Raw genomic sequence first — 12536 nt, 5'->3', positions numbered from 1 at the left:
TTGACAGGAACTTTTTTTTTTTTTTTTTTGGTAATGGAGATTTTACCACTAAGCTACATCCCCAGCCTTTTTTGCTTTTTAATTTTGAGATAGGGTCTAAGTTGCTTAGGGCTTCGCTGAGTTGCTAAGACTGGCCTTGGACTTGCTATCCTCCTGCTTCAGCCTCCTAGTGACACAGGCTTTTAAATGGGGTTTGCAAAGAGAAGAGTTTTGAAATAGAGTGAAAGAGAGTTAGGCAGATATTTTCTTATGGCAAGGGGAGCTGCTGGTTTATTTTTAGCAAGTTAGTTTGGAGATAACAGAGTTGAGGTAGCAGAAGGAGTTCTGAACTAGTTCTAGCCCTGATTCTTTTTCTGACTTTCTGTGAGGTCCTGGCAGCCTGTGCCCACTTCTGCACATCATTTTTCTCAGTTATATAATGAGAAGAGTTGGACTGAATTCAGTACCTCTGAGACCTCTCTGTCTTTGATACCAAGATTGTACTCTTGGGGCTGGGGATGTGGCTCAAGTGGTAGCGCGCTCGCCTGGCATGCGTGCGGCCCGGGTTCGATCCTCAGCACCACCTACAAACAAAGATGTTGTGTCCGCTGCAAACTAAAAAATAAATATCAAAATTCTCTCTCTCTCTCTCTCTTAAAAAAAAAAAAAAGATTGTAACTCTTAACTGGTCAAGTTCATACCACATTGTCATGTGGTGCAGGGATGGTTGCTAATAACCATCAGGTTTCTACAGGATGAGTTTCTTTGGCATTGGTTAACTTTGTGGTTTTGACTTTCAATATCTTGTTCAGATACAGGCGGCAGATGACAGATGATACCCCTACCCACCCCACCTCTGGTAAAGTGACTAGTGGCTTGAAGGCCAGATGTGGTTCTCCTTCCTGGCTTAGGGTTTCCTCAGCATCTGAAGTCGATTCACAAGCATAATGAGCCAGAAATGTCTGAGCGATGGGGGGAGGCAGGGAGAACCGGGCTCCCTGGGGCTCCCTCGCCTCACTTGCCTGGCTGCCCGCCAGTGCCCTGTTGCTTGCCCCCAGGCTGCTGAGGGTTCTTCAGAATTCTCCCCCTAGCTGGAGTTCAGTGTTGCATTTGTGTGTAAGTGTCCTTTGGAGTGTGCTTGTGTTTGTTGTCTTCTTCATGCTGACAGTGGGCACTTCTTCCCTCCCATCCCTTCTGTCAGATGCCTTCAAATGTAGGATCTTGGTCTTTGAAAGAGCTGTGGACCCCACTGTGTTTAGTGAGAGCAGATCACTGGGCCCTCCTCTATATGCCAGAGACTCTGCTAGTAGGGATTGCGTGGTCATGACTTTGTGGCGTCTTAGACACACTCTGGGCTATTTGGCCCTGTGCTGAATTTCGGGCACATTGTAGCAGGCAGCCTTGCCTTCCTCCTCACACCACTTCAAAGCGATGTTGGCCTTTGCTTAGGAGAGAGCCGTGTCCTATCTAGTTGTGTGGAACTGATGTAGTCTCTGAAAATGATTTCTGTTGTCACAACAGATGCCTTGCAGAAAGGGTTTCTGATCCTAAGTGAATGTCTTTCCCACTGGTCTCTTTGCTTCTTAGGGTGTCTTTTCTGTATCTTTCTCCCAAATAGCTGTTGGAGGGTCTAATGAAGCAACTGTCTGGAGACCAATGTTTATTTCAACATGGTTGGAGTTGTTTTTGCTTCAGCTTTCAGAGCCAATAAAGCTGGTTATTAGATTCTGTAATTGCTGCTGTAATTACTCTCTTGGAACCAGCAAAGGCATAATTAAATATGGAGATTCCAAGGACTATTTTTTCCATCTAAAAGCAACCTCTTAAACTTCTATCAGCCTGGTCTGGGTTAGATTTCAGTTATTAAAGCCATTTTGTTTACAAACGACACTGGGAGTTCTTTGGTAGAAAAGGAATTTCTTTGGCTACCTCTTTGAATATTTGGTTTAGATGAACAGCCCCTCATTAGTCAAAAATAAGAAGTAGTACTAGGGATCCAACCTGGGTCCTCTGCCTACTAAGCAGATACTCTGCCACTGCACTGAATCCCCAGGCCTTAAATGCTTGTTTTTAATCTAACCATCAGGAACTTATAAACCTTAGGCACAGCATTAAAAGCCTGGATGTTTTTATGTAAACATTGGGCTTGGCCTTTTGGACTTTGGCTACATGTAGAAGCAAATCTCTATGGTCAGGAATATGGTTGTGTTGGAGGAAGTTTTAAGAAGGATATTGTTCAGGAAGGGTATCGCTTACCTTTAGAAGCAATGGGCTCCTCTCAGCCTTCTGTGTACCCCAAGTTACACTCCACTGCGGTGCTCCAGGTTGTACAGGATGGGATGGTTCCAGTGCTGTGACTATTTATTGACACATATTCTTGCAGCCCACATGCAGGCAGGGTTACTTTATTTGTGAATCGTGTTTAGGCTTTTCTCAAGATATACGTTTTCTTTTTGGCGTTCTCAGTAAGTTGAGAAATACACGTGGAAGTTAGATGGAGTAAAAAAGATCAGCAGTCCCTGAACCCACCTGGAGGGGAGGCAGCTCCGTCAACCTTGTAGTAGGAAGAGGCTGCTGGAACCAGGCTCCTTGCTGGGAACCTATTCCCAGTCTCAGAGGGGTACACTTCATGGTGAGTAGCTTGTAGAAGGTCCTATTTGATGAACCAGAAGAGATGCAGGGAGAGGATCATGCCAGATGATTGCTCTAGTCTGAGTTTCAACAAGATGCTGTCATTTTTCCTCTGAGTCAGAATTGCACCTCACATGGGGAACCCTCGCCAGAATACAGGTGCTTCAAAAATGCATTTAATATTGAACATCATATTTTAGCCTAGCCTATTGTAAATATGCTCAGGATACTTACATTAGCCTACAAGTGTGCAAAATGATGTAATACAAAGCCTACTTATAATGAAGTGTTGTTGAATGTCTGTGTAATTTATTGAATACCATACTGAAAATGAAAATCGAAGTGGTTATATGGGTGTGCATTTGCACTATTGTAAAGTGAAAGATTCTAAATTGGAGACTATGTATAGAAATCCTATAAAACAGATGAAAGTAGAGATTCAGTTTAATATATACTAGGCACATATTGTGTACCCAGTCCTTGTGCTAGATGTTAGTCTGCAAAGATAAATAGTATTATCATGATTCTTCATTGCAGGGTGTCTCTTGCTTATTTTCCTTGTGTAGTGGTATTTGCTTCCAGATCATTTATTGGAAGATCATGGGGGAAGCTGAGAAGGGGAGGTGGAGGTTAGAGAAATTTAGGATTAGCATCAAGAAGTCACTGCCAGTGGACATGTTTTAACAAGCTGGGTGTGGGAGCACAAGCCTATAATCCCAGGTACTGGAAGCTGAGGCAGGAGAATCACAAGTTTGAAGCTACCATTGGCAACCCAGCAAGACTCTGTCTTAAAATTAAAAAGGGTTGAGGATATAGCTCAGTGAAAGAGCATTCTTTTGTTCAGTGCCCTCCCCCCCGCCCGCCCCATACACACAAAAAAGAAAAAGTAGTTCTAAATTTGTGATGTTAATATGGAAACAATAACTTTATCTTTTTTTAATTTGAAATTTTTATTTGTTTTAATTAGTTATACATGACAGTAGAATGCATTTTTACACATCATACATAAATGGAGTGCATTCTTCTGGTTGTACATGATGTAGTTACACCAGTCGTGTAATCGTCCATGCACTCAGGATAATAATGTCCGATTCATTCTACTATCATCCCTACCCGCAGGCCCCCTCCCCTTGGAAACACTTTAATTTTTACAGATCAGGATGTTGATGGTATAAAATCAGCTTCATAAACATTTTATCAGGCTCCTGTTACACTTGGGACACTAAAAAGCAAGACTGCTCCATCATCTCTGTGTTTGTTCTTGAGAACTGTCCCTGAATTGCCTGCTGTCATTCTGAGCCTGTGGTAGGGAACAGCAGAGGGCTGGGGGTTACACAGACAGTGGCTGAGCCCTCCCCTCCTCACATCACACAGCTGGCCTGGGTGTCTTTTCATCCTTTTGACCCACACTATCCGTGTTATAGTGGGGTCTGGCTCTCTGTCATCACTGAGTGCCAGAAGATTCAATGAAATGAGGTGGGTGGGACTGCTGCCCTGCTGGTGGCAGGCTCTTAGAATGCCTTGGTGAATCTAGAATGGTAGACAAGGGATGGCTGGGGTGAGGAACCTGGGAAAGGGTGTCTCTTTATCATGGTTGTTGAAGACCTGGTGCTAGGCCTCCCAAGACCTGGGTTTATGAAGAGAATCCCAGTCCCTTGATTCTGCAGGTCCTTTCAGGCCACATGAAACCATGTGGAAATTTTGTCCTGGGGGCAGATGGAGGGTTTGAGATTTTTCAAGCAAAGGAGTAGTTGGTTTTTACTCCCTCTTCTGTTCCACAGTCCCCTGGGCACTCACTGATGGATTGGTAGCCCCTCCAGGGCAAGATCCTGCCCTCTCAATCAAGTGGGAGGCACAACAGAAAGGCAGGACATGCATGGACCTGGGATCCACACCTGGCTTAAATCCCTCTCCACTACCTTGACGACCTGGACTGGGTTACGGAACCTTTCTGAACCTCAGCTTCCTCTTCTGCCTACAGGGTTGCTGTTGTGAGGAACTTCTGTAGCATGCATATGATTTAGTGGTGGCAGGAGGTGAGGGTTTTCAGCAAGGGTTTTGGGGTCAGCCGTTTTAGTGATTCATGTCAGGATCAAGAGAGAAACAGATTAAGTGGCCTTTCAGATTTAATGAGGCACATTTTATTGTTCTTCACTTTTGCTGCAAGTTCTCTTTAGCCTGCTTTATCCTTTGGCTGGGGGAGTTCTTCCTGGTTGTTTCAGCTGTTGCTTTTGTAGGACCTGTGGACACTAACGTAGAGGCCAAGCCATTTTCCCTTGGCGAGTGGTTCTCAGGAAGGAATTCTAGACTAACAGTGTATGAGAGTAGAAGAAATTTGTTAGCTATTCATGTTGATGTGACAGAGAAACCACAGCCCTGTCAGGGAGGTGATTGTAACCTATAGCCTGCAGGAGGTGGCTCTGGTTTTGTAGCTCTTGGACCTCAGGGAGTGCATAGGCTTGCGTGTGTCTGTGGGCCTGGTGCTCCTGGGCCAGAGGTGGGGTTGGGCAGCCCGCACAGCCCAGTGTGGCCCAGCTCAACCATTCCTTCTGCCTCAGGCTGCTGAGGTGCCTTTTTGCCTTTGATGCCCATCTAAGATGGGTGCTGAAGAGGGGAACTGAGACAGTAACGGGAAGGAAATCTGGGTTTTGAGAAATGTGGTTTTGGCACAGCTTTTTCACAAATTCATTTGGGTCAAATTGCTTGCTTTGACTGGGTCTTTAAAACAAAATCACCCCTACAGTCTTTTTTTTAATATTTATTTTTTAGTTTTAGGTGAACACAATATCTTTTATTTTTCTGTGGTGTTGAGGATCGAACCCAGCACCCTATGTATGCCAGGCGAGCGCGCTACTTCTTGAGCCACATCCCCAGCGCCCCCTACAGTCTTAAGAAGCCAGGCTGGGCACTGTGGCACATGCAAACATAGAGTTGTTGGCTTAGCATTTTAATGTGAATTCGCCTAGTATTTAGTATAGGCATTTATTACTTTTAGAATTAGTTGGTATTAAATGGTGCTTTGATTTTGCTTTATAATAATCAGCGCTGCTGGGCTTTAGGAGGGTGTCTACATGTTAAGGTGCTAGGTATTTGCATACATTATTTATTTACTCTAGTGAACCTAGCAGGAAGCTTACCAACTCACCAACCTCTGGGAGCTGGAGTTTGACCTCAAAGTGTTCTTCTTCTGGCTGCTTTGGTTTGGGTGTGTGTTGGCAGAGGTGTGAACTTTTGCTTGTGTGCTTGCTCCCTGGCTGCATTTTGAGGTATGCAAATTTTTTGTGTTTTCTTTTCTTTTTTTTTTTTTAAATTTTTAATATTTATTTTTTAGTTCTTGGCGGACACAACATCTTTGTTGGTATGTGGTGCTGAGGATCGAACCCGGGCCACACGCATGGCAGGCGAGCGCGCTACCGCTTGAGCCACATCCCCAGCCCCAATTTTTTGTGTTTTCTTAGAAAATTGATGTGCTTTCTTTAGAAGAGAATATTTTATTAACCATTGGTTGTAGTGGAGGCAACAACTGAGGTCCCAACTGGGGGAAGACTCAAGTGACTTCTAGGACATCTCCCAAGTCTGGGCTCTCTGAAATCATGTTCTCTCCCCATGCAGCGGCCTTACAGGCGCTGAAGCGCAAGAAGAGGTACGAGAAGCAGCTGGCGCAGATTGACGGCACGCTGTCCACCATCGAGTTCCAGCGGGAGGCCCTGGAGAACGCCAACACCAACACTGAGGTGCTCAAGAACATGGGCTATGCCGCCAAGGCCATGAAGGCTGCCCACGACAACATGTACGTGTCACTGCTGGTGCAGGGGACATCCAAGTGCAGGGAAGTCCTGGCTTGCCGCACACACTCAGGCTGTGTCCTGGGGTGGACCCCTTGACTTATTTAAGCACCCGAATTTGATTTAATTTGCCTTCTTTTGGGGAGCCTTCTAAAATGAATTATAATTATGAATCCTGTTGTCTTTGGAAGCAAAGCTCGTGGAGTGAAAAAAATATTTTTTTGCCTGATTCTTTACTATTGTGATGAGTGTACTTTTTAAGCTGGGAATGTCCTTAGGAAGTCTTCTCATCAAGGGGAGAAGCTTGTATCCCAGAGGAGGAAGGCCACACACCCTGGGTTATGTGTGAGCATGGACAGAACTGGGGCTAGAACCAGTGGTCGTGACTTTGCCGTCACTGTAGGGCCCTGGTGTGTGTGGTGCTTCCAGGAGCTTTGGATCTCCCTGCTCTTCTGTCTGCTTGTGGTGGAAACTTGCCTTTTCCCTTGTTCTTGGGCTATGGCTGTCATGTTGGCAATGTTTTTGCCTTCAGCAGTCCTTCCTTCTCTGGGTGGCTGCTTCTCATGGGAATGACCTAAGAAACAAGATAACCAAGGTTATTAAAATTGTAACTAAAGGTAGGAGGCTTCAAATGAGGGCCTTTTCCATGAACAAAATTCTGTATTTGTTTTTAGTTCTTGACTTGGCAGCTTATATTGCGGGTGCTTGGAACCCTTCCTGCTTCCCTTTTAGTACCCAGCTGGGCTCTAGGACAGGGGTTGGCAAAAATGCAGCCTCTGGGCTGGGTGTGGTGGCACATGCTGGTAATCCTAGTAGCTCAGGAGCCCGAGACAGGAGGATCACAAGTTCAAAGTCAGCTTCAGCAACTTAGGCCCTGAACAACTTAGCGAGACCCTGTCTCAAAGTAAAATAGAGAAAGGGCTGGGGATGTGGCTCAGTGGTTGAGCAACCCTGGGTTCAATCTCTGGTACCCACCTCCTCCTAAAAATGCAGCTTGTGGGCCTGCCACCTATTTTTGTAAATAAAGCTTTATTTTATTTATTTATTTATTTATTTGTTTATTTATTTATTTATTTATTTATTTATTTATTTATTGAGAGAGAGAGAGAATTTTTAATATTTATTTTTTAGTTTTTGGTGGACACAACATCTTTGTATGTGGTGCTGAGGATCAAACCCGGGCCGCACGAGTGCCAGGCAAGCGCGCTACCGCTTGAGCCATATCCCCAGCCCTAAATAAAGCTTTATTGAGACATAGTCATGTCTTTAATTTAGTTATCATCTGTGGCTGCTTTTTTTTTTAATTTTAGTTTTGGATGGACACAGTACCTTTATTTTATTTATTTTTATGTGGTGCTTAGGATCGAACCCAGGGCCTCACATTTACTCAACAAGTGCTCAACCACTGAGCTATTACCCCAGCCCCGTGACTGCTTTTGTGCTACAAAGCAAGGTTGAATGTTTATTACAGAGATACCACGAATTCACAAATATATATTATCAGGCCTTTTACAGAAAGAGTTTGCTGCTCCCTGCTCTAGAAATGAGAGTTTTTTGGGAAAAGTTATTTTTACATAAGGGAGGTGTCATCTGAGGGTGGATGTTCATTGGACCAGGCTTATCTGGTGAGGGCTGTTCTCTCAGTCACCTAGAACAGAGCACATCTCCGTGAACACTGTGCATGCCTTGAAGTACATGCACGTGGCTCATATTGAATAGTTGTGTGTTTCATGCTCAGTGCTGCATACACACTGCCTTTCTTTTGGCATACACACTTCTCCTTTCCTAGTAGTGGAGCCAGAGTGGATTTGGGCAGATGTGAAAGGCTTTCAGGTCACATGCTGTATTTTGTGATTTGTGATTTTACCTCCCTCCCTACTGAGTTGCCTTTGATCTTGAAAAGGAGCTGTTGGTTCAGGAGTTAAAGTCCTGTGGGCTCATCTGACATGTTTGCTTGTTTGCGTTTGGGACCTTGACTATGCCACTTAACTTTGCTGAGCCTTATTTTCTTAGGGTGTTAGACTAGGTGATGTCTTAAGGACATACCTGTTCCTTATTTTAAAGGGGAGTAGGAGGCAGTAATGACAAGTAATCCCTGGAGGGGCCTGACTGATGGTAGCGATGGAGCTGGGAAGCGGGCTGTGTGCGGAGGGTTTCTGCTCTGCTTTGCAGCTCCTCACTCAGACCCGCCGGCCAGTATGACAATCTGTTCATTTCGTTTCAAGGGACATCGATAAAGTCGATGAGTTAATGCAGGACATTGCTGACCAGCAAGAACTTGCAGAGGAGATTTCAACAGCTATTTCAAAACCTGTAGGATTTGGAGAAGAATTTGATGAGGTAAGTGGTTTCATTCAGATCACAGAAACCTCACAGGCGACACCCAGGCTGTCCCTTGATGTGTTATTGAAGGTTCTCAGCAGGGGCGTGTGGTTTGGAAATCACCAGTTCTTACCCCTCCAGACTTGGATAGAGACGGGCTTGGTGTTAAATCTTCCTAAATGCTAGATTTTGAGGGATGCTGTCATGGTTTTGGGTAGTTGACCTAAAGGAACCTTCATCGGGCGTCAGCTCGGTAATTGGTTTCAACAAGCAGTTACCCTGCACCTTTCCGTGGTGGGCACTGGGCTCAGAGGTGGGGGAGCAGAGGTGACCATGTCCTGGAGAAGTATACGGGATTTCCCCTCGGACATCTCTGACGTAAAGGAAAAGCCAGGGAAAGAGCGTTTAGCTCTGATCTCTGAACCATCCTTCTGGACATTGGCCACCTACCTACCCATTGCTGCTCTAGCAGTTTGGGACTTGGAGTCCCTTGGGTTTTTAAAATACAGTAGCAGCCCCTAGTGAGGATACTTCATTATGCCTTAGATTTGAGTCCCTTGAAGGTCAGCGCTTCTCAAATTTTTTGTGTTCTCTGACTTGCGTCGTATAAGGAGAAACCAGCCTAGCCTCTTACCTTACCTCCCAACACTGGGATTTTCATGGTTTCAGACTGGAGTTGGATGGGTAATAAAGTTAACTTCAATTCAGTAAACCTTCCTGAGCATTCACTCAGGGTATCCAGCTCTGAAAGAAAGAAGTAGGAATGAAAACATACAGTCCCTCCTCCCAAGATGCTCACAGCCGATGGCAGGATCCCAGATGTGTGATACATCCATGCTGTGAAGCAATCATGGATAGAAGCTTGTTTAAGATGAGTCAGAGATTGTGGAACCTGGTGTTCGCTCCCCCCAACCTTCTCAGAAGGGTCTGTCCCCTGAGTAGGGGCTGTCAGAGACACGGCTGCAGGTGGGATTCCCAGGAGGACTCTCCCTCACTCTGTTTTCTTTCACCAGGATGAGCTCATGGCAGAATTAGAAGAACTAGAACAGGAGGAGCTAGACAAGAATTTGCTGGAGATCAGTGGACCCGAAACAGTTCCTCTACCAAATGTTCCCTCTATAGCCCTACCCTCCAAACCCAGTGAGTATTTCTTATACAGCCAGCATCTACTGGCATCAGGTGAGGGGTGTCTTATGGTTGGTTGACTTCAGTCTGGGTCCTGGGCTTGTGCAGGGTTGAGAACCAGAATGTGTTGCAGTGGCCACAGTAACAATGTCTTCAGCGTTTTTCTAGTTTCTAAAACAGGTTTTTTGTTGTTTTTGTTTTGTTTTGTTTTAACCTAAGCACTGTGGACTTGGCCAGATAATTCTGAAAGTAGGGGTAAGCCTGGGAGGCTGTCCTGTGCACTGTGGGTAATAACAACACCCTGGCCTCCCCCAGTAGCAACACCCTCTGTTTTGTGAAACTAAAAGCTTGTCCAGGCATTGCCAAATGTCCTCTGGCAGTGGGGGTTGGGGACTCATTCCCATTTGAGAGCCCCTATTCTAGACTGATATTTCGCCAGAGAAAGTTCCAGGCACTGTGGGAAGGTGTGAGAATTTTAGTCGAGTAGCTCATGCTTCATCTAGTTTCCTATGCTATGCACTCCTGCAAAAGCCCAGGCCCTCGGAGACAGCCCCTGGGTGGGGAATAGCTTTGGCTGTTCCATATTTTCCTTCTCCCTGTCACTTTCCCCCTCTCCTATCATGATATTTCACCCCTGATAAAAATATTCCACCCAGAGCTTCTTGATAAGTGCTCAGTAGCAGAGCACTTGGCATGTGTGAGGCACTGGGTTCGATCCTCAGCACCACATAAAAATCAGTAAATAAAATAGAGGTATCGTGTCCGTCTACAACTAAAAATATTTTAAAGAAAAAGGTAAAGGAGTTGATCTGGTGTGGAGAGAGCACCCAGGCAGTGGTGTGATACCAGGCCGTAGTCACCTGTGTCTTCCGTGTAAGAGGAGAGTCCTCTCACGCAGTCAGTGCCCAGCGAGCCTCCTGGGGCCGTGCCCTAGGGGTTCAAGCAGTTGGGGTGGAGGTGGGAGGCTGGTGAGGATCCAGCTCCTGTGAACTGCTTCCCTTCTCCACCGCCTGTGGTGCTCTAAGACTGAGACCTCGTGGGAATGCTGGTGACTCAGTGTGGAGACTCCTCACCTGTCTGCCCCTGCTCCACCGAGGGGAGGCCCTGGGGAGGGTGAGCCTGGGGTCCTGGAGTTTTGTGTGACAGCTTTAGGCCCTGAGGAGCCGCTGGTTAACAGCCTGGAGGCCAGGGGGCTGCAGGGTGGAGCGCAGCCCTGGTCCCCAGCCAGAGTGCACCAGCATCCTCTCAGCCAGCCCCTAAACAGCCTGTTCTGTCTTCAACAGCCAAGAAGAAGGAAGAGGAGGACGACGACATGAAGGAATTGGAGAACTGGGCCGGATCCATATAACTGGTCCAGTGCAGGCTGGGCCCAGACAGACTCTGGTGGCCTGCGCTGCGGGCAGGCGCTGCGTGTGCGGGCAGGCAAGATGTGGTGCAGGCAGCCTCCATCGCTCTCAATCTCACTCCAAAGCAGCAGCAGGCCGCATCGCTGCTCACTCTCGCAGAGCATGGTCTGCGCCCAGCGGGAGGGCGGGGGGAGGGACGGGCGGGCGGGAGGGAGGTGCCTGCTGTTTATAATGTTGAATTTCTGTAAAATAAACTGTATTTGCAAATCCAACATTGAGCTTCTGGACTATGCTAACTCCACTGCTGAATCCTCAATGGAAAGGGTCGACCATTTGCAGTTGAAATGATCTGAAAATGTAGCCTGTCCTTTTAAGTCAGTTGACTTGTCGCACATCTCTTTGTAAGACTGTATGGTACTGGCAGAAAAGTCGTTTTTTAAAAGCCATAGGCTTTTCCTTGTCCTTAGCTGTAATAACGCATTGGTTTTGGCTTCCTCGAGAGCTGTGTTTCTTTTCTGTCTGTCACCTGTGTACTGGCCCCTGTGTCTACCACCCTGGCCCTCCTCACTCCCACCCCCCTGCTCTTTTGGAGTTTGTGACACTGATTTGAAATGGATGTGTTCTCTTGAGAGCAAGAGAGATTGTTAGAATTAAATTCCAGCTCTACGGTTTTCTAACATGGCTCTAAGGTCCTTGTTGCTGTTTGTGATAACTGATAGATAACTCATTGGAAACATGTGCATACATTTATATTCAGATGAAATTATGGTTTGCACTGTCTATTAAATATCTCAATTAATTTTCATACTTTGCCGTTGTGTTCAATTAGTCTGTCATTTACCTTGGGAGCTGACCTTTCCCAGGCCAGCATGGGGTCCAGTGGTGTCTATGGAAACATGGAAAACTTGAACATGACATATATCAACAGTCTGAGCCAAAGAGCAGAGTCTGTCTCATCAGACATCTACTCAGGTTCTAGAGGCCCTGGATCTGTGAGGCTCACCTTGCTTGGGGACCCCCTGGGCTCAGTTCAGGTGAGTTGGCTCTCACGTAGTTCCGGGGTCTTTGTCCTCTTCTGTCCATGTCCACGGGTAGGAGCCTCTCCTCTTGGAAACCCTGGTGCTCCCACTGGGCAAGGCCAGTGGGATTGAAGAAATTGGCCTTTCCCTGGGGAGGAAGTGCAGGCAGTGACAGAATTAACACCAACCCTTGTTTCCAGTCTGCTGCGGGTTGCCATGTGACTGTGGTCCAGCCCATTCTATTCTCTCCACTTTTTTTAACTCTTAGACCTGCTTGAGAATTGGATGAACACTTTAGACTCTCAGCAAAATAGATTATGCACGTTCAT

General features: G+C 46.2%; 1 protein-coding gene across 1 annotated transcript in view; it reads left to right on the top strand.

The window, feature by feature from the left end:
- CHMP4B (charged multivesicular body protein 4B) overlaps positions 1–11998 on the top strand; it is a 42208-nt gene extending 30210 nt beyond the window's left edge. The window contains exons 2-5 of the mRNA XM_081292484.1: positions 6223–6400; positions 8621–8735; positions 9731–9857; positions 11126–11998. Coding sequence (XP_081148610.1) covers positions 6223–6400; positions 8621–8735; positions 9731–9857; positions 11126–11190 — 485 coding nt within the window. The 3' untranslated portion in view covers positions 11191–11998. The remainder of the gene's footprint in view (positions 1–6222; positions 6401–8620; positions 8736–9730; positions 9858–11125) is intronic.
- Positions 11999–12536: the final 538 nt, after the last annotated feature.

The sequence above is a fragment of the Spermophilus citellus genome, assembly GCF_964194105.1.
Source record: "Spermophilus citellus genome assembly, chromosome: 4".
Taxonomy (NCBI): domain Eukaryota; kingdom Metazoa; phylum Chordata; class Mammalia; order Rodentia; family Sciuridae; genus Spermophilus; species Spermophilus citellus.
This window is presented reverse-complemented; position numbering and strand designations above follow the sequence as displayed.